Below are 26,544 nucleotides of genomic sequence, written 5' to 3' on the forward strand. Positions count from 1 at the left end.
TGCGCTTGCCAGGCAGGCGCTTTTGCCGCTGAGCTAAATCCCCAGCCCCGCACTTCAGTTTTTATACTTCAGATTTTCCAAGGTCACACAACAAATCAGGGGCAGAACAGGGGACAGAACTCTTGAGAGACTCTTAAAATGTTAGAAACTCCATCTGAGAACCACCAGGTTTATTTTCCCCTACCGCAAACACCTCAAATAGCTTCTTATAATCCCAATTTTAATTTCTTAGTACCTATTTAATTTTAATAATTTGGAAAGAAATTGCAAAAGTGGGATTACCAGTGTGTAATTTCTAATGTGCCGTTAAAAGCCTTCATGCGATATTAACCAAGAACCTGGGAAACTGGGTGGAAGTGAAATGAATAGGACCCATTTTGTAAGCAACTTATCTATTAAGCAGGGTTTGACATGAGAATGAAGGAAGGTTTCTGTAGGGTCTTGTTCAATGTCTTTTAGGATTTAGATGAGTTTTTATAATTAGTTGGGGGCCAGGTAAATTCCATTAGGAATGCTGTGGGGATTATTAAGTACTTTTCACCCCATTGACATTCATTTGCTCAACGTGTTCACATAGCTTTTGCTTGTTTTAAAGGAAAATGCCTTGTCACAGACTACTTTGCATTCTCTTAGAAGGTTTTTTTTTTAATTCATTCTTGCTCACATTTCCCACTGTTTGCCTTCTTTCTTGACAGCTCTGTTTGACTGTCACTCAGTATTCTATACAGTGCAGAGGGCGTTACAAAAGTTGACTCGTTTAAGATAAATGAGCCCTGATTGTGGTACAAGAAGCCAGTTGCTAGGGCATATTTTCTTCCATAGGTTTTTTTTTTCTTTGAATTAATTCATTCAGATGCTTCTCTTCGTAATGAAAATTGCCTGTTTTTAGGTGATTGTAAAGCACAGACTTCGTTATTGAGTATGCTCATATGAAGGACCAAGATGGAAAAAACTGATTTATTAAAATGTTAGACACGTTTGCCAATTTTATCAGAACAGTTGGCCATAAAGAAATCTGTAATCATCTGTATATGTCTAGAACCAACAGCCACAGGTAGGAAAAGCGTTGGTTTTCTTCATCCACCCAAAGATACTGTTTTTTTAAAAGTCAGTTTAATGACTGGGAATTGAAAGAAATATACTCATTCTGCAAAATTCCTAGATAGCCCATCATGCAGAGCATTTCATCACCCCCAAAAGCAACCGCGCATCCACTGCGGAGTCAAACCCCATTTCCCGAGTCTCAGTACCTGGCAGCCATCATCCTATTTTTATTTTTATGGATTTGCCTATTTGAGATTTTCATATCAAAGAAATAATACAGTGAGGGCTTTCATGTCTGGCTTCTTTGGCGTAGCACAATGTCCAGATCCATCCATGTTGCAGCACGTTTGATATTTCACCCCTGTATTGGTTACACAATATTTCTAGCCTATTTTGCTTATCTGTCCCAGAACTGTTGGGCATTTGGGTCCCTTCGACTCTTTCACTACTATAGACGATGAATATTCATGTACAAGTTTTGTGTAAACACGCATTTTCAATTCACTTAGGTACTGACTGAGCAGTAGAACTGCTGGGTCCTACAATAACTTTATGTTTGCCTTGTGTTTTTTGAGGAAACGCCAGACTTTTTTCCCCCACAGAAGCAACACCATTTTACATTTCCTACAGCAGTAGCTGTCTTAGTGGATTTGAAGTGGTGTCTTATTGTTATTTTGATTTGCATTTCCCTAATGACTAAGGATACTGAACATCTTGTGTGCTTCTTTTGTTTTGCTTTGCTTTGTTTTGTTTTGTTTTGTTTTTTCAAGACAGGGTCTTGCTGTGCAGTCCAGGGTGGCCTTGACTTCACTATGTAGCACAGGCTGCCTGGAACTCATGGTATCCTCCTGCCTCAGCCTTCTGAGTGCTGGGATTACAGATCTGCATAACCATTGCCTGGAAAACAATGTCTGGTGGAGTGGACTCAAAGATTTCTTGTCGATCAAATCCTTTGGTGGCAAAATGTAGCACGCAGCAGAGAATCAACCTAGTGGCATATATTAGTCACTTTATAAATGTCTTAGTTGCTATATTAATTATAAACCGAATGTTTTATGATTGCATTAAGTTTTTTTGTATGATAGAGAAAAGAAGCTAAGGTCAGAATGGCATTTTAAAGTTAAAATTCACTATAGGTGGAATAGAAATGAATTTCCTTGCAACTTTTTTTTCTGTTCAACCCAGTAAATCACATTAAAAATGTTTCAAAATTTCGGTGTCATTTATATCCTGAAAGATAGTTTAAGAAAAACAATGGCAATATCATAAAATAATCTATGTTTCTCCATTGCATCACTTTTCATTCTTTTTTTTTTTTTTTTTTTTTGGTTTTTCTCCGGTACCTGGAACTGAACTCATGACCTTGCGCTTGCTAGGCAGGCGCTTTTGCCGCTGAGCTAAATCCCCAGCCTCTTGCATCACTTTTCAGAAACACCATAGATAATATATTCTTTAAAGAAATGAGACTGGACCAAAGGTAATAATAATCAATCTGACTTTCTTAATATTTGTATGATTGCATCTACTTTTGTTGTTGTTGTTGTTCTGGGAATCAAATTCATGACCCTGCATTTGCCAGGCAGGCACTCTGCCAATGAGTTATATCCCCAGCCCTGATAGCATCTACTTATAGAGCATGTTTGAGAGGATTTCCTTTCCTTGAGGTGGGCTTAAAACATAGCATTCATCTTTATTTTATTGTTTTCATAAGAGCACAGTAATCATCGAATGAAAACAATAAACAGTTAGAGAAACTCTACAAAGCAGTCTGAGGTTCTTTTCTTAGCATTATGGGGATACATGCGACATGAAGCAAATCAATTTGGAATTAGATACCTGGGGTTCCTCATCCCTGTTCTCAATCCTCTTGGACAAGATCCCCAATAACAAATCTGTTCTCCACTTCTAAAGCAAGGATAAAAATACTGAACCTATGTCTGAAGGTTGAAGAGAAAATGTGTATCCATGTGTGTATACATTGAGATCACTATTAACATTCTTATTGATCAAGATAATAGGCCAGGTGTGGTGGTGCCCATCTGCAATCCCAGCATTCTGAGAGCTGGAGGCAAGAAGATGGCAAGTTCGCGCCCAGCCTGGGCAAGTTAGTGACTTAATGAGACACTGTCTTAACAGCAACAACAGCAGCAGCAGCAGCAACAACAACAACAACAACAAAACAACAGTTTAAAAAAGGGCCGCTGGGAAGGTCCTGGGTTCCAATCCCCAGCACGAGAGAGACAGAGAAAGACAGAGAGAGAGGCAGCAGAGGCAGAGGCAGAGGCAGAGAGTTTCTGAACCTATTCCATTACATTTGAACCATTTACACATTGGGAATGTCCCAGTTTTTGCTATAAGAAAGCAGATGTGCAAATGTTAGCAGATATGAAAAGCTGGATGTGTAAGCAAGTAGCTACAGCACAGTGAGGGAAATGTAGTTGAGACACGTTCAGGGAGGCTTGAGGATGGCTGGGGTTTTGTGTCAGTTATTTGACAAAGGCTATATAATTCTTTGTTTAGGATGTTAGTGAAATTAGGCGGCCAAGTCTGGGGCATAGCTACTTTCACTTCTTCTCCTGTGTAACCCCACAGGTAAATTCTCTTTTTATTACATGTGGGGATTGAATGAAATTACAAACAAGAATTAAAAGATAGACATGCTACACTTGTGAGTTCTGCCTTCCCTTCAGTATCTGGACATAGGACATATGGTGGTCCCCTGTTCCCTGTCATGTTAATGTCCTGGCGGGAGCCTCATCTGGTGCACAATGAACCCGTGCCCTTTAGGAATTCTGTGCGCACTCACTGGGCCAGCTGAGTCCCATGCCTCGCAGCTGGGCTCTTAGGATGCAAAAATAAAAGGCAAAAGACACCTGATCAGCGTTTATCCTTATCACAATTGTTAGTATCATATAGAAATATTTAACAGTAATAAATAACCATTTACAATAATGTGAGCTCTTGTAAAGCTAACGATATATTCTGTTTTTGTTTTTCTTTTAAATCATGATTTTCAGGATTTTGTATCCAAAGAAGTAGGGAAGAGCTAAGTTGACACTGGAATTCCATCTACTAAATGACATTTCACTGTGAGTCAACAAAGATGACAGCCCTAGATACCCATGTTTGCTTTATTTTATTCCATTAAAATACTTACATTGCTAAGCTATAATGCAACTGTAGTCCTAGTTATGTTACCAAGGTTTTGAATGCTAAATTAACAAATTTTGTTTTCCTTATGATTTAGAACGGCTATAAATTTTCTCTATCTTCCGGAATTATTATAAAGTGTCTGTGTGTGTGTTTTACTTTTATGTGTCTGATCAATAAAAATTCTCCTTGCTAGGCAGGCACATGTCTGTAATCCCAGGTACTGGGGAGGCAGAGGCAGGAAGATTGCAAGTTCAAGGCCACCCTGGGCAACTCAGTGAGGCCCCATCTCAAAACAAAAGAGCTGGGGATGCAGTTCAGAGGTAGAGCGCTTGCCCAGCATATGTGAGGGCCTGTATTCAATCTCTGTTATCCAGCCCCCCATTTCAGTCTAATGAGGGAACAAAAACATAAATTACACTTTATCTTCTACTGAGCATAACTGTTCTAGGATGACCTGAAGTACATTTCCAGCTCTTCCAAAATCGGCAAGACACAAGTGAAATACCAGGGAGATATGGCTGCGAAGCAGGGTCAGATATCTATCAGTAACCTCAGCTTTTCTCTTTCCTTGTAGAGTGCTGTCCCTACCCGCTCCTCATTATATTGGCCGTGAAATTGGGAGGCTCTGACTCCAGGCTCCTAGCTGTCCATAATATGGATTCGACAATGCTATACCAAAAAACAATTGTTTATGAGAAAATCTGCAAAGTGAGATGTGCCTTCAGCACTTGGGTGGGGGTGCTTTAAAAATGTCAAATTGAAGTTATTCCTTCCCCATAGCTCAAATCTGTTAAAGAGATCCAGCTTTGTACCTTTAAAATACCCGCTGTTCTGATCTAAATAGATATGCTTCACTTTCTGCAAAGCATAAAGCACACAATATTTTGGAGAACTGACCTTACTTTTCCACTGGTTTTATACTTTCCTTTTGGAGATATCAGCTCTGATGCCAACACTTTAGCGTTTATGCATTTTTATCCTTTCTCTTCTCTGAGAAATCATTAAAGACCCCTAAATAAATATTTAAATATTCTGGGAGGACCCTTGACAAAAATTCCCCAAGGAACCCTTTCATGAGTGTGAAGATCATTTTATGATGCCTCTGGTTCTGAAGCCCTCTGATTTCCTAATCATTGAATAAAACGAGTAATTATTCATTGCTCAGTAGTTAACTCCCTGTGAAAGCACTCCCGGCAAAGCTATGCCACACTAACACAGTAGGGCTGGGATAGGAAGGTCAAGCCCTTGAGATAAGGACAGTCTCACACCAACTGTGTCGGACTGGCAGGCTTTATATTTTGTTAAGATTAGGAATAGATTGTGTGCCTGCTGGTGACAGGATTTACCTACTCCTACAGATCCTATGGTGATAAGTGTATGAGTAAGATAGGTGCTGCTTTTCATCACCAGGAGAAATGATTTGGGTGTGGTGGCTCATGCCTGTAATCCCAGCCCTTTGGGAGGCTGAGGCAGGAGGATTGTGAGTTTGAGGCCAGCCTGGGTTATATAGTAAATTCAAGATCGCTTGGGCTTCACATAGAGACCCTGTCGCAAAGAACAAAGCAGCTGGGGGTGTGGCTCAGTGGTAGGGTACTTGCCTAGTATGCAGAAACCCTGGGTTCAACCCCCAGAACTTCAGAAATAAAAATAAAAGTAAACCAACAATTAAAGAACAAAACAAAAACAAACACAAAACATGATTTAGTACTAGAGATGAAGGTAAAAGATAGTAAATCCAAAAATTCCTTTTCTAATAAAAACTGAACATACTGATGCCCCACCTCTCCAAGATAGCTATTTCTGAGGTATTTACTTTGCAGATTACTCAGCATTACTGCATCGTTCTTTCTCTTTTTCTTTGTCTTTTTTTTGGGGGGCAGTATTTCATTAATTGTTGAAAGGAAGAGAAGAAAGAATCAGTATTAATTTCTGGTTCCATATTAAAAATAAACCATCTGGACAGATTACCTATCCCTATAAGGGGAGTCTTTTGAATAGTTTTTTTCTTGGCAGCCCAAGGGAGCTGGAAGTGGGGGTGCAGTAGTAAGAAATCTGAGTGTAATTGTTCTATTACCATGATTTCAAATAAGCACACCGATCTCTCTGTACCATTGTTTTCTTCAAGTTTAGAAACAGATATAAAAATATGCACCTTCCAAGCTTAGAAAAAGGGTCACGTGAAGTAAAGAATGAAAAAAGAGCGTTATAAAGTACACAATAGAGATTTCGTGGAGAGAATTGTCTTTGCTCTCTCGTGTCCTTCTGAAGTTGAGTCTGTGGTCCTGGACTCCATCCTCATCTTCCTTTTCCTCCCTTCCCCTCCCCTCTCTTTGCTGTGTTCTCGGCACAATGCCAGCCTGGTTCGATCCACAGCTTTGCAAGCAGAGCACTGTGAGGATGAGCACCCATCTTGGCCGGTGAATTTAAAGTGCGGCTGTACCTTTTTGGGAAGTCAGTTAACATTTTCAGGCTTCAGTTCCTCATTTGTGTAAGCAAAAGAATGATGATACATTATACACGGGTGAAGATGAAACTCAGTATTATTTGTACACAAGACCTGGCACACAGCAAATATTTAATAAGTGGTAACTGTTAGCATTTATAGTGGGTGATAGTTAATTTTTCTATGCTGAGATTTAAAATTAGCTTACAGATGTTCATTTCCAAATATGAATGTATATTTTAAGGTATAAAAAGTTTTAAAATTCTAAGTTAATGGTCCCATTTAATGACATTGTTTTTAAAACCTTCTGTCTTTTTTCTTAAGGTTGAAAATCAAAAGCTTTCTAATTATACTTTTTTACCAGGCATGGTGGCGCACACCTGTGATCCCAGCACTTAGGGAGGCTGGAGGATCGCTGTCAGTTCGAGGCCAGCCTGGGCTACGTAAGTGAGTTCAAGGCCAGCTTGCACTACATAGTGAGACCTGTCTCAAAAAATCATAGTAATTATACTTTTTTGCTTATTCACTCTACAGTAAAGGAATTGTTAAAATGAAAACTATGATCTTAAATCAGTTCTGCATTTGTGAGACATGATATATGAGATGTGCAAACAAATACGCAATTAAGTGTACTCAGACTCGGGAAAACCTTTTGGAATAAGACTATATGAATGATTCTAAAATTGCATTACAGAGCTGGGTGACGAGGTGACATTTTCCTCAGACCCCACTAAAATGGCCCCACAGATCACAATGTCTCTTCATATTTAGAGCATATCAGTCGAAATCCTGACACTCTTTTCTAATCAGTTTCTGATTGCAAAAGAAAAATCCACCTTCACGAGCATAGCTCAAGGCATTCAAACAATTCTCCACGATACTCTCAGGCCTCAGTGTTATCCAGTGGATGAAATTTTAGTAAAACAACGACGTGGTCCATGCACTGTACTTTCTTATTACCATCCACCACCCAGCAGCGGTAAAATCACCACCTGCTAGCAAAAGAGAACGGAATCAGCCCTCTACAGCTGCAAGCAGAGGAAAGCTTAAGGTCTCCCTGTCACGTAATTCCCGGGATCTCAGCAGACTGGAATCAAAGTACAGTTTTTCTTGCCACAAAACCCCTGGCCTTGTAAACATGTCAAGAGCACATGAGCTGTGATTTATTTTGTCCTTACTGGGGCAGAAGTATATGTGGGAGAAGCAGCAGTGGTGACTGAGATAATATAACATGGTGATAATACCAGCAATGGAAGAAGAGTCTGCTGTACCCTCGGGGTAGCCATCATACTGGTAATCCTCACAGTAACTGCAGGGGTAGATGCCATCCTTATTTTGCTGGGAACCAAGGGTGGGTGAGATTCAGTAACTTGGTCAGTGTTGTGGTGGGTCACATTTGGGGGATCCCACAGCGAAGCTAGGGTCTTCATCATTGTATTGGTTTGCCTTCAGCAAAAGGAGCAGATGAGGAAAAACTGAACTGGTGAAGGCTAACTGGAACAGATCTTTCACGAAGGAAATTTGAGGAAGCTGGTACTACTTTAAAAGGCACATGAAGCTACAAATTTATAACTCTCTTTCTACTCCTAAAGAAAAGAAATGACCCTAAAATCTCAGATAGCTGAAGAAACAGACCAGCTTTCATGTCCTTTAACTTCCTTAAGTCACTATCATCAGCTATCAAGAATTCTAGCCCATAGGATCAGATGTCACTATATTAATTACTCACCCTAGCAACTGTAGTAGCTACAGATAAACTATAGTAAGAACTGCACATTCCCAAGAGGCAACCATTTCCAAATTTAAGATCTGAAATCAGAAATGTTCCAAAATTGTGACTCTTTGGAAATGCCAACACGCTACAAGAGGAAAATTCCATACCTGGCCTCATGTGACGAGTTGTAGTTAAAACACAGACCCATTAAAAATATTGTAGAAAATTATCTTTGGCCTATGTATTTAAGTATATGAAGCATAAATGAATTTTGTGCTTAGACTTGGAGAATATCTATCTATCTATCTATCTATCTATCTATCTATCTATCTATCTAATCTCTAAAACACTTCTGGTCCCAGTCATTTCAGATAAGGGAAACTCAACATGTACTAGCTCCTTACACTCCAAAAAAAGATATAAATAAAAATAAAATTGCACTTAAGCTTGGGGGAGTGGAAAAATATTTGAAGTCAGAACAACTTACGCTTCCAACCACTGCTTTGGTTAGTCTAATTACTTATGGCTTTGCTACTCCAATGGCTTATGGCTTTTTTTTTTTTTTCTTTAAAAGAGTAGATTAAGCAAGGGTTCTTGTGGAACTAGGTTGCTGGGCTTGGTCCCTTACCCTGATTTGTATCTTTAACCTGGTCCCAGCTCTACGGTTGGCTTGGCCTGGCCTGGCTCAGACACATGCTTAATAATATCATTAGGAGCTACTGTCACCGCTGCAGAAGTTGAAATCAGTATGAAAACTGGGTAGAAAGATGTCAGAAAGCTAGCATTATTTTAACAGGAAATTGCTTTTAATTTCAAAATAGCTTGAGATTCTTAAGAAAATGAGGTTTTCATTCCATAGGGTCTTCTAAATGGAGACTTCTCATTTTGACATCCTTTCAAAATGGAAAAAAAACCTCACTATACTTTCACTTGGATATTTAGCTCCTCTTTATAGGTTGATAATTTTTCTGTTGAAAAATACTGCATGGAACGATTTTATTTTAGGGGTTATACAAAAGTCTTCATTAACTTTGAGTACTTAGCATTTGTTGAATTTAAGAACACGAAGAGAAACTTCTGGAATTTTCTCTCTTCAGCATTAGAAAGCATTGCAAGTTTACACTCCGAGAATTTACTTTAAAAATTGCTTTTCAAAGCACATTCTCAGTATTTTCTAAGGCTCTGGAGATCTCTGGTATTTCAGTCTGGTTGGTCAGAGATGTTCGGCTTGTCTCACGCACTCTACACATACTTTTTGAGGGCCTACTGGGTGCTGTGCTACGTCAGGCTCTAGGCTGTGTGTGTCTTTTGCTCAGGAGTCTAATCAGGAGTTCTCTTCAGGGCATGGATTATAAGAGACAGTTGAGGAACCAAAAGGCCTGTGCACTATCCTTCACGAATCCACCAAAATATAATGGCAGGAATTCAAGGGCATTCTATCTTTACACAATTTATAGTTTGACACTTTTCCAGCATATCCGAGATATTTCCTATTTGGCTCGTTTGTCAAGAAACACCAAATTATTCCACTTTACTTGAAGCAGTGTTATCTCAAAGTTCCTTCTGGAAACTAGTAGGTATTTGTTGCCTAAAATCAGCATTTTCTTTGACTCTGTGAGCCCCAGATTCACTTCCAGAAGTAACAGGTTGCTTCTATTTTTGTTACTAGCTGGCCACTGTCCTAGTCATTTGAGGCCCCCCACCCCCCTACTGCTATATACCCCAGCTTGGCCCAAACAGCCCACTGTCCTGTTGGCAAAGTGGACCATGGCCCCTAGTGGTCCGGTACTGTGTCAGGGCTGGGTGGAACAGCAAGGAATGTACCCCTGAGGAGAGACACTAAGGATACTCAGGTCTTTTTGAATAATTTCCCTTTGGTTTTGCTTTGCTTTGCTTTGCTCAGAAATACCAGAGCCACACACAAAATTAAAGAACTAGAATGCTTTCCTATTTCTTATCTCCTTGCCCAGTCCCCATGCAGAGCTCTGGATGAGTCCCAACAAGGTCCCCTTGCTGTCTGAGCCACCGGATTTCTCTTTTTTGGAAGATGGTGAAGTGAGGACAAATAAACAATGACACTAATTTTTCATCATCGTCTTATTCCTGTGCTGCTATCAGTCAATCAAACACCTACTGAGCGCCGTGTTCTGGCTCAGGTAGCACACTTTGTGCTGAGGATACAAAGATCAACAGTTCTTGTCTCTCCTGGGGGATGCGGACAAGAAGACATTCAGAAGAAAGCACAAGGAGATGTGTGAACGTAGAAGAAAGAGGGTTAATTATGCCTCAGGTGACGGGGGTGGGGGTCGGGCTGCTCGTCACAGAGAATCTGGCTGGACAGCGAAGATACCAGGCATTAAACGGAGGTTCTTGTTTTCCCTACTTCAAAACCTACTCGACAACGGTTCCCATTTACTATCAAAGCTGGCCTCTGTGTGATAATGCCACCAATATGACTATACCTACCTCTCACTACTGCTCGTCTTACACTTCAGATCTGAAGGTCTCGACAATAAAAATTGGCATGGGTGCTTTCCAAGGAATCTGGTTATCAGGCTTGACTCTAATTGTAAAACTGAAGATTAAAAAACCAAGTCAACAGGTACTTTATAGGGTGGGTATGGAGCTGGAAGAGCGTACCAGTAGAGGAAGAAACCAGAAGAAATACGTTAGACATATACCGATTCTGGGGAACTCAGACCACCAAGGGCCAAAGCTGAAGCTAGCCTGTGCTTTGGTTTTCTTGGAAGAGGACTTCTTTTACCTACCACGTGGGATCCTCCTGGGGCCTTGATGGGCCTGAAGCCATCAACAGGTACACACTGATCAGCGTGGCCGTTGCAGTAGCAGCTGCCCTTGACAATGAAGTCGTAGACTGCGTAGTATGTAAAATGTTGAGGCTTCGCATTCAGGTCATTTCTCTGGCAGGGACAAGACTGTCGTTTTAGCAGCTGCACGCGGAGGTTGGTGATCTTCAGCTGCTCCTGAACTTTGGCACTGTAAGGGTTTTCTGCATCATATGGTGGTGACAAAGCTCGGAAAATAACCTGTAAAGAGAAAGAAAATGCCATTTGTATGTAGGACTGTGTGCAAACCCTGAGTTTGTTTGCCCAGTGTAGTTTCAGTTGATTTATGCCTTTTGTTACCTGTGAGTGATAACGCGAGGGTCTCAGACCTGGATCACCCCTGGGGAAGAGCTGCCCTGTTACTCTAAGGAATAGATGTGTGTCTGTTGGGTACGCAAGTGTACACTGAGCAGCCAGCAGAGACTTGGCTCTTGGGATGAAGGCCACCATGCAGAGATCCTAGAGGAAGGAATGGTAAGGCTAGAGGCCCTGCAGCAGTCAGGCTCAACTCGTTCTGGGAAGAACAAGGAGGTCAGTGCGACTGGAAGCCCGTGAACAGGGAAGAATGGATGGAAAGAGGGACCGGAAGCAGGTGTCAGAAAGACCAGGCTGTGGTAGGGTTGCTCGACTGCAGGGGAAGCTACCGGAGGCCGTAGGCAGAGAGGGGATCTGATCGGGATTGTTGCCTCTTAAAAAGTTTCTTGTTATGCTTCTGCAAGGAGTGAGACTTCTACTTTTATACAATGTGAAGAATAGGGCTGGGGGAGTAGTCAGTGGTAGAACATGTGCTTAGCATGTATGCAGCCCCGGGATCCCCAGCACCTGAATAAATAAAGAAATCATAAAGAATAGAGGGGCTGGGGATTTAGCTCAGCAGCAAAGCGCCTGTTCGGCAAGCACAAGGTTGTGAGTTCGGTTCCTGGTACCGGAGAAAAACCAATAAATAAATAAATAAATAAATAAAGAATAGAAAGAGGAAGACCAGTTAGGAAGCAATTGCAAAATCAATATTCAGGAACTTATATTTCTGAATGAAGTCTGACCCTTTCAAAGACTAATCAGTTATTCCTTTGGGACTACTACAGTTGTTACAAAATGTCTTTTGGTTCTTTTCTGGAACTGCCTTTCAAGCTTGGGGTACATTTTTGGAATATCCTTCCTGGCAGTGAATATATCTGCTTTGAGGGTGATTTGTGAAATTGGTCAAAAGCCACTTAAAACCAAGTGTAGGGAGAAAAGCGATGGCTCAAGTTAGTTAAGGGCACTTGGTTAAACACAAGGTGTGTTTTTATTGTGTAGGTTATAGATGGGATCTAAAGGGAAGGTAGCACTTTAGTTCTAAAGAGGAACTGCAGGGAGAAAAGCTCAAAAGGGACGGATTTTTGCTACTGGAAAGACTTGGGGCATGTGTATGGGTTTGTATACCATATGGGAGTCACAAGAGGGTCCCGGAGTGGGTGGTACAAAACTCTCTAATGGACCTGTTACCTGGGACAGCAAGGCTTGTTGGAAGGAAAAATCACTGCCAGTGGGAACCAAGGAATAGAAAAAGGAAATCTAAACTATATTGTAACCTGAAACAGGATTACAACGAGGCCAACACCAAGTTGTACTTTAGTATGTAGGTTTTTAATAAGACAAAGGATAAAAACTTCAAGCCATATATGGGTATATATATATATTTATTTATGAGGGAAAGTTCCCTTGAAAATTCTTAACCATCTCTTGCCTTTTAGGGATATTAAACTCTATTAACAAAAGAAAGCAACATTTTTGATAACTGAGTAGTATGAAAGTACTTATCAAAAAGTGGGCTTAGGAAGACCTCCCCTTTAGGGAAAAAGTAACTAGCAGCAACTTTCTAGAAAATAAAAACAAAACTTTAAGGAATATGTTGGATATAAAAGTTTCATTTAACAATTTTTACATCAAAAGTATGGAAAAGCAAGAATCAACTGTGTAGGATCATACCATGCTATACTGGCTCAGAACTGTCCTCAGTGACTATGATATTGGGGGAGGGGGAATAATTTAATTTATGCTTGGCCTTAATATACTAGCCAGAATGATTCTCTATAATCAGAGTTGGATCACTTCAGTTCTTTGTTTAACCTCTGAGACTAGGCTGGCTATGGTGGTACATGCCTGCGGTCCCAGCACTCGAGAGGCTAGGGCAGGAGGATCACTGTGAGTCTGAGGCCAGCTTGGGCTGCAAAGTGAGTTCAAAGTGAGTTCAAGGTCACTATGAACTGCATAGTGAAACCCCTCTCAAAGAGACAAAAACAAAGCAAAACAACAACAAAAAACAAAACCTCTGAGATGGTTAAGGTGGACTGTGAACTTCACTGGTTTGGGGGCTACCCAGGGGTTAGTAGAGCATACTTGTGGTCTGGGAGGGTCATGGAGGTGTGACCTTTGACACTATATCTGGTTCCTTGGCCCTTCTCTGTAACTCTTCCCCTTCTCTGCTTCCCAGCCACCATGAATGAAACAGCTTTCCTCTGCCATGTCCTTCCACAGTGATCTTTCTTCTGCCTTGGAGCCAGCCAACCATGGACTGAATCTCCTGTAGCCGTGAGCTAAATTAAACCTCTCTTCCTTTAGGTTGTGGATGTTAGGTATTGTACTCCAGTGACTGAAAAGCTAATGAATACAATCCCCTAACCCCACCAAAGATTTCTCCTTTCCTTCAGAATAAAATACAAAGTCTTTATGATGACCCTGCCTGCCTTTTGTTCTTAGTACTTATTACCGTTTGACATTATATGTGTAGTTGTTTCTCCCTTTACTGTTTTCTCAGTGGAGTAGATAAATTTCTCAAAGGCAGTTACTGATGTGTTCCAGGGCAGTGTCTGGCACATAGTAGGTCTTTAATAATGTTTTGGTAAATGAAAATTAAGTATTAGGGGCTGAGAATTTAACTCAGCGGCAAAGTGCCTGCCTGGCAAGCGCAAGGTCATGAGTTCGATTCCTCGTACCGGGAGAAAAACAAAAACAAAAACAGAAAATTAAGTATTAAATTAATTACTAAATGACAATTATTAAATTGTTCTTGGCACTTATTAAAAGGTGAATATGCCAAATAATTTCTTTATACAGAGTCCTAAACAGATTCATCAACTAAAGGTAAGAGGCAAGACCTTGTATCATAATAATAGTAATAAACAACTGAATGCCTAACCATTGTATGCATTTCTAGCTATTTTTAAACTTGCAAAACTTAGAAAAAATTACACCTTAAATAATTCTGCCCCATTTATCCACATGTAAAGGGATGGAAAGCAACGTATTAGGGAATAAATAAATTCTCCAACAAATGATATGTCACACATTTGGCAGTCAGTGTAGAAGCAATTTAAAGATAGAAATCAGAAATGAGAACACAGTTTCATACTCTGAACACTAAAAACAAAAACAATCTCACCCCAAACCCAAAACCCAACCCCCTCCCCAAGAAAACATTCACTTTTTGAAAATACGTCATCCCGAACATTAGCATCAGAGATACATGAAGAACTTGCTTGAAAGAAAATATGTATCACGTGACCACCCCCTGTTTTATCAACCACAGTGATACAAAGACGTGGAAGCGAATAAGCCAGTAGTAACTAAATAAGGATCCCGCTGAAAAAGTCTATGGTGCACTTTTTTGTGCTGTCTGTCCACCCTTCCTTTTCCTGAACACTGTGGCAGCTGTTTGCTCTCTCTGTTCCTGTCACTTATTTTCCCTTGACATTTACCATAGCTCCCCGGCCCTCCCCACTCTGCTCCTCCTGCACCCGGAGAGCCGGTCCGCACACCCAGCGTTCGAGGAAGCTCTGTCAAGGTTTGGGGAAACCGAGCAGCTCTCTGGCTTCCTGAGCCCAGCCCGTGGAGGCTGAATGGTGGCTCTGTGCTTGGTGTGCATGACACCACAGTTGGCGTGCAGATATCAGCAGGGAAGGGACAGCGTGACCCCTGAGGCTGTGGGCTGGAAAGGAGACAGCAGAGCGCCACAGATACAAAAGTGAACGGGAATTTAAACCGTGAAATCTTTTTTCCAGAGAGGAGACGCCTTCATCTGATACCCTGGGAAGTGGATCTAGCCTGCATCAGGAAACAAAGAACACGCCAATCCAGATGCTTCCAACTTCTGGCAGGTTGCCCTTTGGGTCCCACCCAGGTTTTCTTCACTCATCCCCAGAAGAAGTCTGTGCAGCGCTAATGAAACGCAGTAAAACAGTGTAGAAAGTCTCCGTACAACGCCAGCCCTTTCGGGTTTTGTCCCCACAAGGAACAGGATGGATCCATGGGGTCATCATTTCTCTGTCCCCCATTGCTTCCCAGTAAACTCCTACTGGGTATATTTTTAAAAGCCAGGGATCAAGGTTTTTGACTGGGATCACGCAGTCTTTGATATTTGGATATTTCTGGCCTGTTGGTGTAACTGGCTAGTACTTAATTACTTTCAGTGAAGTAATTTTACCATGTTCTAGGGTTAAGAGTCTGCCTGTTACAGAAAAATCTGTTATTTAAAACGTAGAAGACAGTAAGTACCTACAGTGTGAGCTGCCCCAAAGACAACTAGGGGTATGAGCTTCATAAGATCTTCCTGTGTAAACTTACGTTGTATATACACATACAAAATATAAGGTCAACAGCTTTGTATACCTTGTGCGAATTCTTCCAAGTCAATAAATCTAAGTGGTTCTCAAAGTGTGGTCCTCAGACCAATGGCATCCCTAGGGAATGTGTTAGTAATGCAGCTCATAGGCCCTATCCCAGAAGAATTAAAGTGGAAGCTCTTCAGGCCTGATCACCAAGTCTGTGATTCCACCAGCCTTCTGATGTACAATAAAATCTGAGAACGACTGCTACATAATTTAAGCACCTGCTTGGAGTTCCACTGCATGGACATGAGATAATTTACTTAGCCAGGGTGCCATTTATTCAGCCTAGGAAACTAGGATGTTTTCAACTTTTCGATGTAACCAACCACAATGACCTGCTCTGTAGCCAAAATGTGGACATATATCACAACTTCCCAAAGACATATTTCTAAATGTGAAACTAGTGGATCAAAGAAAATGCACCACTTAAAAATATCTGACCCTCTGAATGAATCATGGATCCTTTCAGCCTAATCTGTGACACCTTATCTTTCTCCAGTCTTGCCTAACTTCTCTGAGCCTCGGATCCCTGGAAACTTTGCCTGAGGATCTGGATTCTCTGCTCAGGCCCCCTCATTTCTTGTGCTCTAGTGGAAGGAGGCAGTGCTTACAAGTGCCACACCCCCAAAAACCACCTGTAGCGTCTTCTTTTCTAGATCTTTCACACACACAAAGAAAACTCAGTAACACTGAGAATGACAAAAAACAGCATTCTATATATTATTTATGCTCTGAGGTGGAAATTTAGCAAGTGCCACAATGTGGATAGAATAAGGAGTACATATTAGGTACACAATCATCAAAGAGCTCTTTAAGAAACATACTCCTACTTTACACATTGTTCCATATCTAACATTTACTGCTTATGTTGAATGAAGGAGCATTTACCAAGACAGACCATATACTGGACCCTAAAACAACTAGCATAAATGTGAAAGGGGGTGCAGTACAGCTTAGTGGTGGGGCACATGCTTAGTGTGTGCAGGTCCCTGGGTTCAATCCCCACCACCAAAACGAAAGAAAGAAAAAAGCAAGCAAGAAAACAAGCTATAAACAAGAAATCGCGGAAATATAGTTCCCGCTTTGTTAACTATTTCTTTTCAGCTACTAGCTCAGAGACTGTTTCAGGTTCCAGTTGATTATCCATCCTTTTCTGCCCCTGAGGCTTGTTCTTCCAGGACAGGGTTTGCAGATGGCTCTATTGTTAGTGCCTGTTTATTGTCGGCACCTCTCACCCACTTCAGCTCTGAGGGGAGGGAGCTTGTTTGGTGAACAGCTGTGTCCCCAGCACGTCCCACAGTCTCTGGCACATTGTAGCACTTTAAAATTACCATTGCAGGAATAAATGCATTATTTCTCAAATTTCATTCTAAAAGGAGAAGCCTAACAGGACGAAGATTTAGAAGAATTAAGAAAGGAACATGCCCTCCCTACAAGTTCTGCACACTTGATGAGGATCATGTGAACACACGTACATATGTATTAATACCTATGTAAGAATATGTAATACATTTCCAAACGGCTTTAAGGGTTCCTTCTTGTCAGAAGCGTACAAGATTTTTCATATTCTTAAAAGGATCAGGCAAGCAAGAGCAAACACCCACAGAAATGCAAATATTAGATCTTTTCCATGGTTCCTAGTCTCATTTTCTTATTTACAAGAAATGGAAGCTTTAGTAACATAACTGCCTTTGTTCTTTAATGGTATTTAAAATCCCAGATATTGCATGTTCTTAAAGAAGTAGCTTTTGGCTTCAACTATGCTCTCTGTTATTATTCTATTTCATTAGTTTTTGCTTTTATCTTTATTATTTACTTTCTTCTGCTTACTTTGGGTTCAATCTGTTCTTCTTTTTCTAGTGTTTTTAAGTGGAACCTGAGATCACTGACCTAAGATCTTCTTTTTTTCCCCGGGTACTTCTTTTGCTACATTCTACCAGTTTTGATGTTGGATCTTTGTTTTTATTCAGTTCAAAACTACTTTCTGATTTTTCTTTTGATTTCTTCTTTGACGATGGGTTTTTCTAAAGTATGGTAATTACCAAATATTTGAGGACTTCCCAGGTACCTTCCTGTTACTGATTTCTAATTTAATTCCATTGTGATGAGAGAACAAACTTTGTGTGATATGAATCCTTTCACATTTATTGATACTTTTTTAGGCTGAGTATACGATCTATTTTGATAAATGCTCCTTTTGGTCTTGAAAAGGCACCAAAATCTCCAATTAGAATGATTAATTTACCTATTACTCTTCATAGCTTGTGCTTCATATATTTTGAAGTCCTATTATTTGGGTGTGTAAACATTTAGGATTGTTACATACTTTTAATGAATTGGCTACTTTATCAGGATGAAATGTCCCTCTTTTCCCCTGGTACTAGTCTCTATTCTAAAGTCTATTTTGGTAGTAACACTTCCTTTTGAAGAATTAGCATTGTATATATTATTCCATATTTTAACTTTTAACTTAGTTATATGCTTACAGGGGATTTCTTGAAGGCAATAAAATTAATCTTTTAAAACATTTTATCCAATCTGATAATCTATGCCTTTAATGGACTATTTACATCTTTTACATTTAATGTGATTGTTGATATGGTTGTGCTTAAATTTACCATGAGCTACTTGTTTTACATTCCATTGCCTTTCTTTTTTTGTCTTTTTTTAGACTGAATAATTTAGTCTTACTTCCTTTCTTATTAAACTTTTTTTTTTTCTGGTACCAGGAATCGAACTCATGACCTTGCACTTGCCAAGCTGGTGCTGTGCTGCTGAGCTAAATCCCCAGCCCCTTATTAAACTTTTTTGCTTAGGGTTATGGTGTACACTTCCCCTGCTTGCTGGGGTTTGGATGAACCCAAGACAGCATGGATGGTAGTCAAACTCTCTGCCACTGAGCTATTAACTTATCACAGTCTTCCTTGAGGCCATATATACAGTTCCCATACAATACAGGACAAGTACAACAGTATACTCCTATTTCCCCCACCCAACCTTTTGTGCCGTTACTTTTATGATTTTGCTTTTCTAGATTATAAATCCCCAAATACATAGTTGATACATTTGCTTTAAAAAGGCAATTATCTTCATAGAGATTTTAAAAATAAGAAAAAAGATATCTTCCATGTATTCATGTTTTCTATCTTTAATGATATTTAGTCTTTTTTGTAGATTTATATACCCACCTTTTTCTTCTATGTGAAGGAGTTCCATTAACATTGTAATACAAGTCTACTGCGGAACTTTCTATTGCTTTTCCTGTGACTGAAAGTCTTTATTTCAAGTTCAGTTTTGGAAAGATAGTTTTGCTGGGTATAGAATTCTAAGCTGACAAGTTTTTCTCTTTCTGTTCTTTAAGGTTTCTGTCCCACTGTCTTGGGCTTACATTGTTTCTGACAAAAAGTCTATGTTTCTCTGTACATAATATACTTTCACCCCTCCGACTGCTTTAGAATTTTCTCTGTATTGCTGGGTTTTAACTAATTTGATGATGATGTGCCCTGGAGGTACATGTGTTTTTGTTTCTTGTTTTTAAAGTTTGTTGCATTTCTTGAATCTATGGGTAGGTAGTTATCAAATTCAGAAACACTTCAGCTATTATTTCTTAATTTTTTTCAGAAACACTTCAGCTATTATTTCTTAATTTTTTTCCTGATCTTTTTCTCATTCTCTCCTCTGTGGACTCCAACAACATGCGTATTACCTTGCTTGAAGTTATCCCACAGGTAATGAATACTGTGTTTCTTTTCCTGGTTTTTTTCTCCCTGTGTTATATATTCAGTCATTTCTTTTGCTAGGTAATGAACTTTACTAGTCTTTTCTTCTGTGGCATCTAATACACTACTATCATTCAGTGTGTTCTTCATCTCAGACATCAAATTTTCTACAATGGATATTCAATTTGGATTTTTCTTCTCTTTTCTATGCTTGTGGTTAATGTGGCCTATTCTTCCTCCACTTTTTGAACATTAGGAATAGAGTTATCATAACTATTTTAAAGTTCTGAGTTACTAATTCTGTCACTTGTATCATTCTGGGGCTGTTTCCATTGATTTATTTGCTCCTCATTATGTGTTGTATTTTCCCGTTTCATTGCAGGTTTTGAATGGCTGCCAAGCGCTGTGACTCGTACCTTGTTGGCTGTTCAATAGTTTGGCATTCTTGGGCTTTTTTCTGAAGTGCAGTTAAGTTACTTGGAAAGAACTGGAACCTTTTGAGGTTTGTTTTTAAGTTTTGTTAAGTAGGACCAATCCATGCTTTAGTGTGAGACACGCTGTACCTCTGGGTTGAGGTGAGACCCTTCAATTAAACTAATTATGAGCTATAAGACTCTCGCTGCTGACTGTTCCTGGTCCTTCGTGATCTCTGGAGTGTTCCCTCTGTCTTTTTTGTGGTTCTTCCTCTGATTTAGGTACTTTCCCTTTTTTATTAGTACATGTTTGCAGTCCGTAATGATCACCTTCCTCATGGGGAGTTGGTACAGGTACGTAACGCATCTTAATTCTTTTTATTTCCCCTTCTCTCTTCCCTCCCTCCTGCTCTTTCTCTTGATCCCCTTCCCTTTTAGATCTACTTTTCTCTTTCCTATTGTCTCTCTTTCATTTTTCTCTTTAATTCATTTATATGCAATATTTATTGACTGATTTGTTCACTTAGCCTTATGGACTCAAGGTGCCTCCATTTTCCTACAGTTGGTTCAGGCAACTGGAAGTCCTCTGGAAGTCTCACCTGATGCAGTGCTGCTCTTTCTGAAACATCCCACAGATGCTACCCGGTCTTCCCAGACACGCTCACATCAGTTGGGATTTTATTAGCTGTAGTCTTCAAAGGGATTTTATTAGCTGTAGTTTTCAATTCAAGAAATCCAGTAGCTCTGTATAGGTTCTGCCGCTCTGCACTGCAGCCTGACTCTCTCTAACAGTAAGGGGGTGACCCTGTAGACTCCCTCATTTGCCTCCTCTCTCCCAGCCATTACTGCCCTCTACTGAGTGGTGTCTAGTGCCTGAAAACTGTTGTTTCATACATCTTGCCCAATGTTTTAGTTATTTGGGGCAAGAGAGTAAATCTTGTCTCAGTCATCCCATCCTAGCTGAAAGGCGAAGTGTAACACCCAAGGTAGCTTGATTTGTATAAAACACAACTTATAAAACTGTACATAGGCCACGCTTTTATTTTTATATATAAATTTATAGAACTGACATATTGGGAGTTTTTTCCTATAATAAAATAGAAATGTGGTTATATTTAGTAGATAACAAAGCAGGAAAATAAATGAATTTTTTGATTGGGCATATCAAACTAAGAAATAAGAAAAATAATAGAAACATGAACACCTAAGCCTTATAAGCTGATTCAATAATTCTATGTTTTAGTAATTTGTATCTTTTAATAGGTAAAACCTTATTATAGCTTTTACAATAATTTATAGTATCTATTATAATTTTAATTTTACATGTTTTAAGTTATGCAATGTTTTGATTCATCTTTATATCACAAATATCTAATATAATATCTTATAAATCCTCAGTACTACTTACTGAATGAAGGAGTCAATATAGAACCATGTTAATAGAGATTTATTTTAACTTTCTAATATATAAATAGCGGCACAAGTACAGTAACATCTTATTTTTATGTACATTTTATTACTTGAAGAGACAATACTAGGAATATATTATGTCTTAGTAAACTTTAGCATTTCACAAAATATTTTAGTCATACGTTAATCTTATACCCCCTTCAGTATGACTAATGAAATTTTATCTTAAAGAAAAAAATTGATTTCATATTATCCAATATAGGTCAATACTTTTTAAATGTCAGATTTAAATAATGCATTTCCAGTAATAAGTTTAGACCAAGTACAAAAATGACTATGAAATACTTAAGGGGATGTGGAGCTTTTGCCTGATATCATCTAATAAAAAGACAAATTACCTTATAGTAAGAACTTTTTAGTTAAAAAAAAAACTGCACTTCCTTCCCGTCCCACAAAACCCTGTTAGAATAACATCTGTACTAAGAAATATTTCTGATTGTATTGTAATGCTAGCATTTGTTTTATGTGATTGTTTACAATCACATAACAGCACTGGTGAATTCGGGTGACTCTTGTTTGTAAGTACGCATCAAAAATTGTTCTTTTTATTTGTTAGGTTGAAAGTACACTCAAAGCAAAAGGACAGACACTGATAGGTTTGTCTCCATTTCTGCTCTTCATCAAGCTATTTAAAAACTTACATCTCTCAGATATCTTAGGTTTCTAAAATTTATGTGACTCACACACTCTAGTTTTTCGTATTGTTACCTCACTTTAACAAGGACAGTTAGACTTTAGGGGACTTTTGAAATGGGTTTTAGCATCACTGGAGCTGACGGTTTAGGCATCAGAGTTTGCGTTTTTTTGGGGGCGGGGAGTCTTTTTGAGACAGGGTCTCACTATGCAGTTCAGGCTGGGCTTGAGCTCACTTTGTAGCCCAGGCTGGTCTCAAACTGGCAGTGATCCTCCTGCCTCAGCCTCCCGAGTGCTGGGATTACAGGCATGCGTCAGCATGCCTGGCTTACGCATCAGAGTTGAAAAACTCAGAGCTGTGAGATGGGTACAGGCATGCTAATAGGTTCTAAAACAGGTTCTGCTTACAGGTTAGGTAGTTGTCTATACATGCTGTGATGCATTCGGCTTCTAAAGGGCTGGGAGAAGGAGTGAGAGAGAAGGCTGGACCAGAAGACAGTATAACTGACCTGTGCTCATCCATAGTGGAGCAGCTGTTTGGTTTAATTTTAGAATCTTTGTCCTTGACTGAGCCACTTCAAGTGAAGCACCTACTTGTCTCAGAGAAGTGTGTCTGTCTTTTGGGCAGGACCAAAGTCCTTTTGCTCTCACTGTGGAGCATTAGACACCCTGTTCCATCAGATAGTTCCCATTTAAAGTGGGAGAGCCTTATCTCCTGAGATAGGACCTCATGACCTAACAAAGCTCTCAATGGAGCAGGCTGAGGAATGCGATGCACTTGAGTGACTTATTTGTACGATAATAACCTCGGTTGTAAGTACACAAAAGCCTCTTTGCATGTTTCAAGGGCATATTTACAGTTTTAAAGTGATGAAAAGGCTGCTTCTTAAGTGTCTCCAAGGGAAAGGGGAATGACAGAACTTCAAGGAGGGGTAAGAAACAACAGAAAACTAAAATAAAAATAAATATTGGGGCTAAAAATAAAATTTTAAAATTCCCCTGTCTAGATGGAATCCTAGCTTTTCTTTTGCCCTTTCTTTTGCTCTGAATACTTGGCATCAAAGGACCTGAACATCAGAATCATGGATCCAGTCCATCTAGGGTAAACTGAGGCTCAGCGTGCTTATCGTGATGTGCCAAACGCCAGCCAACAGATTGCAGAGTTAAGATCAGAACTCAGTTTAACTCCCAATCTAATGAGTGTTCCCATATATATAATCATCCATTTCAAATCTCATTTTGTACTTTTTGTTTGTTTGTTTATCTTTTTGAGACAGGATCTTGGAATGCAGTTCAGGCTGGCCTTGAGCTCATGTTGTAAGCCCAGGCTGGCCTCGAACTCACAACGATCCTCCTGCCTCAGCCTCCCAAGTGCTGGGATTACAGGGGTGCGCCACTACCCCCGGCCCATTTTATACTTTTGCAGCTAGCCATTTGTAGATTACAGTTAAATTTAAAACATGGGATTATAGAAAATGTTACATATGCCTCATGTCATTTCCACATATCCTTAGAAGTAATGGCATCTGCTCCTGCTTACCGTACAAGGATGTAGTGAAGACTTTTTAAAAAAGATATTAGATAAAGAAAGGCAAATTTGAGCCATTCATAGGAAAATGGGTGCCCTTTGAGTGAGATAAATCAGACACACAAGCTTAAATATCACATGGTTTCTCTTGTATGAGAAACCCAAATTATAACAAGAAACAAAATAAAAGGTGGATAATAAGAAACAGGGAGATTGATCTTTTTCAAAAAGGAAAGCACTAAGAAACAGAGGGATGGGGGATGTCCCTGTATCAACTCCACAAGGAACGCAATCATTATATACTGCAACTGCATACTAATAAAAACACAATTTTTGAAAAAAATATTAGAAGTTGAAATGCCTTGAAGAAAATGCTTAGTGCTTTTAATAAGTGACATTCATCAGCACGAATCCTTTACTTTGCCGATCTCCTTTTTTGGGGTGTAACCCTGTAGCTGGGACTCATTGACAGGCCTCTCAGACGCTGACTGTGTGCCTGGGTGATGCCCCAGTACCAGTCACATCTGTTTGCTCATCAGCATGCTTGGTCCACAGTTAGGAATGTCCTGCTTCATTCTGGATCAGGGAGCACCAGTGTTTGCCTGATGAATGCTGGAAATGCACGTGTGGTTCACCTCCTAGCTGTCCCTGCTCTTGTTCCTTCTCTTCGTACACAGCCTTACATTCTAACCACACTCTCAGCCCCTTTCTGTTCTAGAACGCTCCTCCTGGCCGTTGCCCAGTGCGGTTCTTCTTGTCTACCTCACTTCATACTCCGGTCACTGCCAGCCATTGTCTTGCCCTCTGATTTGCCGCCCTTATATTCATCTTTCGGTGTCACCTTAGATGCCACTTAATTCAGGAAGTTTTCCTCACCATTCTTCTTTACCACAAGTTTAGGTGAGATGGTCCCCGCCATGTGCTACTTCAAGCAACCCCATTATTTCTTCCAGACTCAGAACTGACCATATCTATTTTTAAAATTGTTTAATGGCTTGTATTCCTCTCTAGACTATGAGCTGCATGCAAGTTGGGGATCTGGTCTGCTTGCCTGCCAATGTATACCAATGCTTAGCACAAATAATGAATACGTATTTGTTGAAAACTCATAGTCACCCTTAATAATGACTTCTATTTTACACATTGCTTTCATTTTTACTTATTTCTTTTTATCCTTACAGTAAATCTATGATATGGTATTATTCACTCTCATTTTTCAGATATAGAAGCTCTAGGAAAATTTAATTAACTTCTCTAAGTTCATCTACCCTTTCACTGAAAATAAGACCTAGCTGGGAAATAATCAGCCTTGAAAAGCAGAGATCAAAAACGCAAGCCCCAGCCAGCCTATCCTTGCCTTTCCTGCCATCACTATTCTCTTGCTCAGGAAAGCAGGGTCTAATGTTCTGGGAAACACAGTCGCTAGTATGTGGAAGAGCTAGTATTTGAATCCAGTTGTTGGAATCCAAGTTTATGGCTCTTGTTACGCCACCACTTGGTGCTTCGTTTGGTTATAGAACACTTGAAGGTAATCAGAGGTGAAAATGATCCAAGCTTCTTTTCAGGGGAATCGATACTGCAGAGTCCGAATCACAGTGGAAGAAATGGCGGTAGTGAGAGAGCTAGGGAAGGGGAAGAACAGCTGCATAGAAGATGCAAAGAAACGAATGTCACAACAAAAGCTCAGAGCTAAGGCTAAGTGTTGGGGGCCACCATGGCTAGAGGTCAAAAGGGAGGACAAGAGCCAGAAAAAAATACAAAAAAAGAATTAGTGACCAATGTAGGAAAAAAACCGCAAAGATTTATAATCATTGAAGCCTAAAGAAGTGAGAATGGAGGGGGGAGAGAGAGAAAGAGAAAGAGAGAGAGAGAGAGAGAGAGAGAGAGGACACAATGGCAAATGCACTTGAGAAGATTAGAAGACGGAAAATTTACTGAGTTTAGCTAGAGTAAGAGACAATTTGTAAGGTTTCAGGAGAGAATGTAAGACAAGGAAACAAGCAAGATGGAAATGACTGAAAAATCTCAGCGGTTTGTTATAGGCATTGGGAGACATTGGGTTGTTTATAGATTTTGGAGACTGTGAACAAAAGCACCGTGAACATTCACATAGAGTCATTATAAAAGCAGAGTCATCACTTTTCATGGTACTTAGGAGAGGAATTCTAGGAAATATAGTAAATGCATGCTTATAAGGAATCACCAAGCTTTTTTCTAAGGTGGTTGTGTTCTTTCGCATTTCTACTCACAGTGCAAGATGAAAGTGTCAGCTGCTCTGCATCCTCACCAACACTTGGTATTATCTGACTTCTTCATCTTAGCTTTCATAGTGAATGTGAGTGGTACCCATTGGGATTGTAATGTGCATTTTCCTGTTGAACATCCTTTCATGTGTCTGACATATATCTTCTTTAGGGAAATATCTGTACAAATCTTTTACCCACTCTTTAATTCTTATTTTTCTTACTGAATTATGAGTTCTTTATGAACTATTATATAAAAATATATTCAGGCACACGACTTGCAAATATTTTCTTGTAAGCAAGTCTGAAGCTTGCCTTTTGTTTTTTTTTCAACTTCAGTAACTGCATTGGGATTCTCTTGGTAGCGTAATACATAATTAGTTTTCGTGAAAATTCCACAGGCATTGGAAAAAATGTATATTTTGTTTATTGGTTATAAAATTCTGTATGTCTACGAGATTTATTTTTTGAACTACATTAATCAAATTCCATATGCCCTCACTGACTTCTTTCTCTTACTACGTGTGCAGTGGAGGGTGTTCACATCTCGTGTGATGCTGGCACACACATATCTTCATTCCTCTTTTCATCCCTCCCCCCCCATGTCCTTCCCATTTGAGCACGATCTATCTCCCTACTTCCTTAACAGCATGTTAAAAGCCAAAATTTAAAATTTTATGAAGTTCAAC

The 26,544-nt window shown here is 39.7% G+C and overlaps 1 protein-coding gene across 1 annotated transcript in view; it reads right to left on the minus strand.

The window, feature by feature from the left end:
• Ntn4 (netrin 4) overlaps window positions 1-26,544 on the minus strand; it is a gene marked incomplete at its 5' end in the record, with an annotated part of 102,204 nt that overhangs the window by 55,131 nt on the left and 20,529 nt on the right. Inside the window, 1 exon segment of the mRNA XM_013518478.1 lies at window positions 11,123-11,401. Coding sequence (XP_013373932.1) covers window positions 11,123-11,401 — 279 coding nt within the window.

Source organism: Chinchilla lanigera, unplaced genomic scaffold (assembly GCF_000276665.1).
Source record: "Chinchilla lanigera isolate Chin_1 unplaced genomic scaffold, ChiLan1.0 scaffold00004, whole genome shotgun sequence".
NCBI classification, from domain to species: Eukaryota; Metazoa; Chordata; class Mammalia; order Rodentia; family Chinchillidae; genus Chinchilla; species Chinchilla lanigera.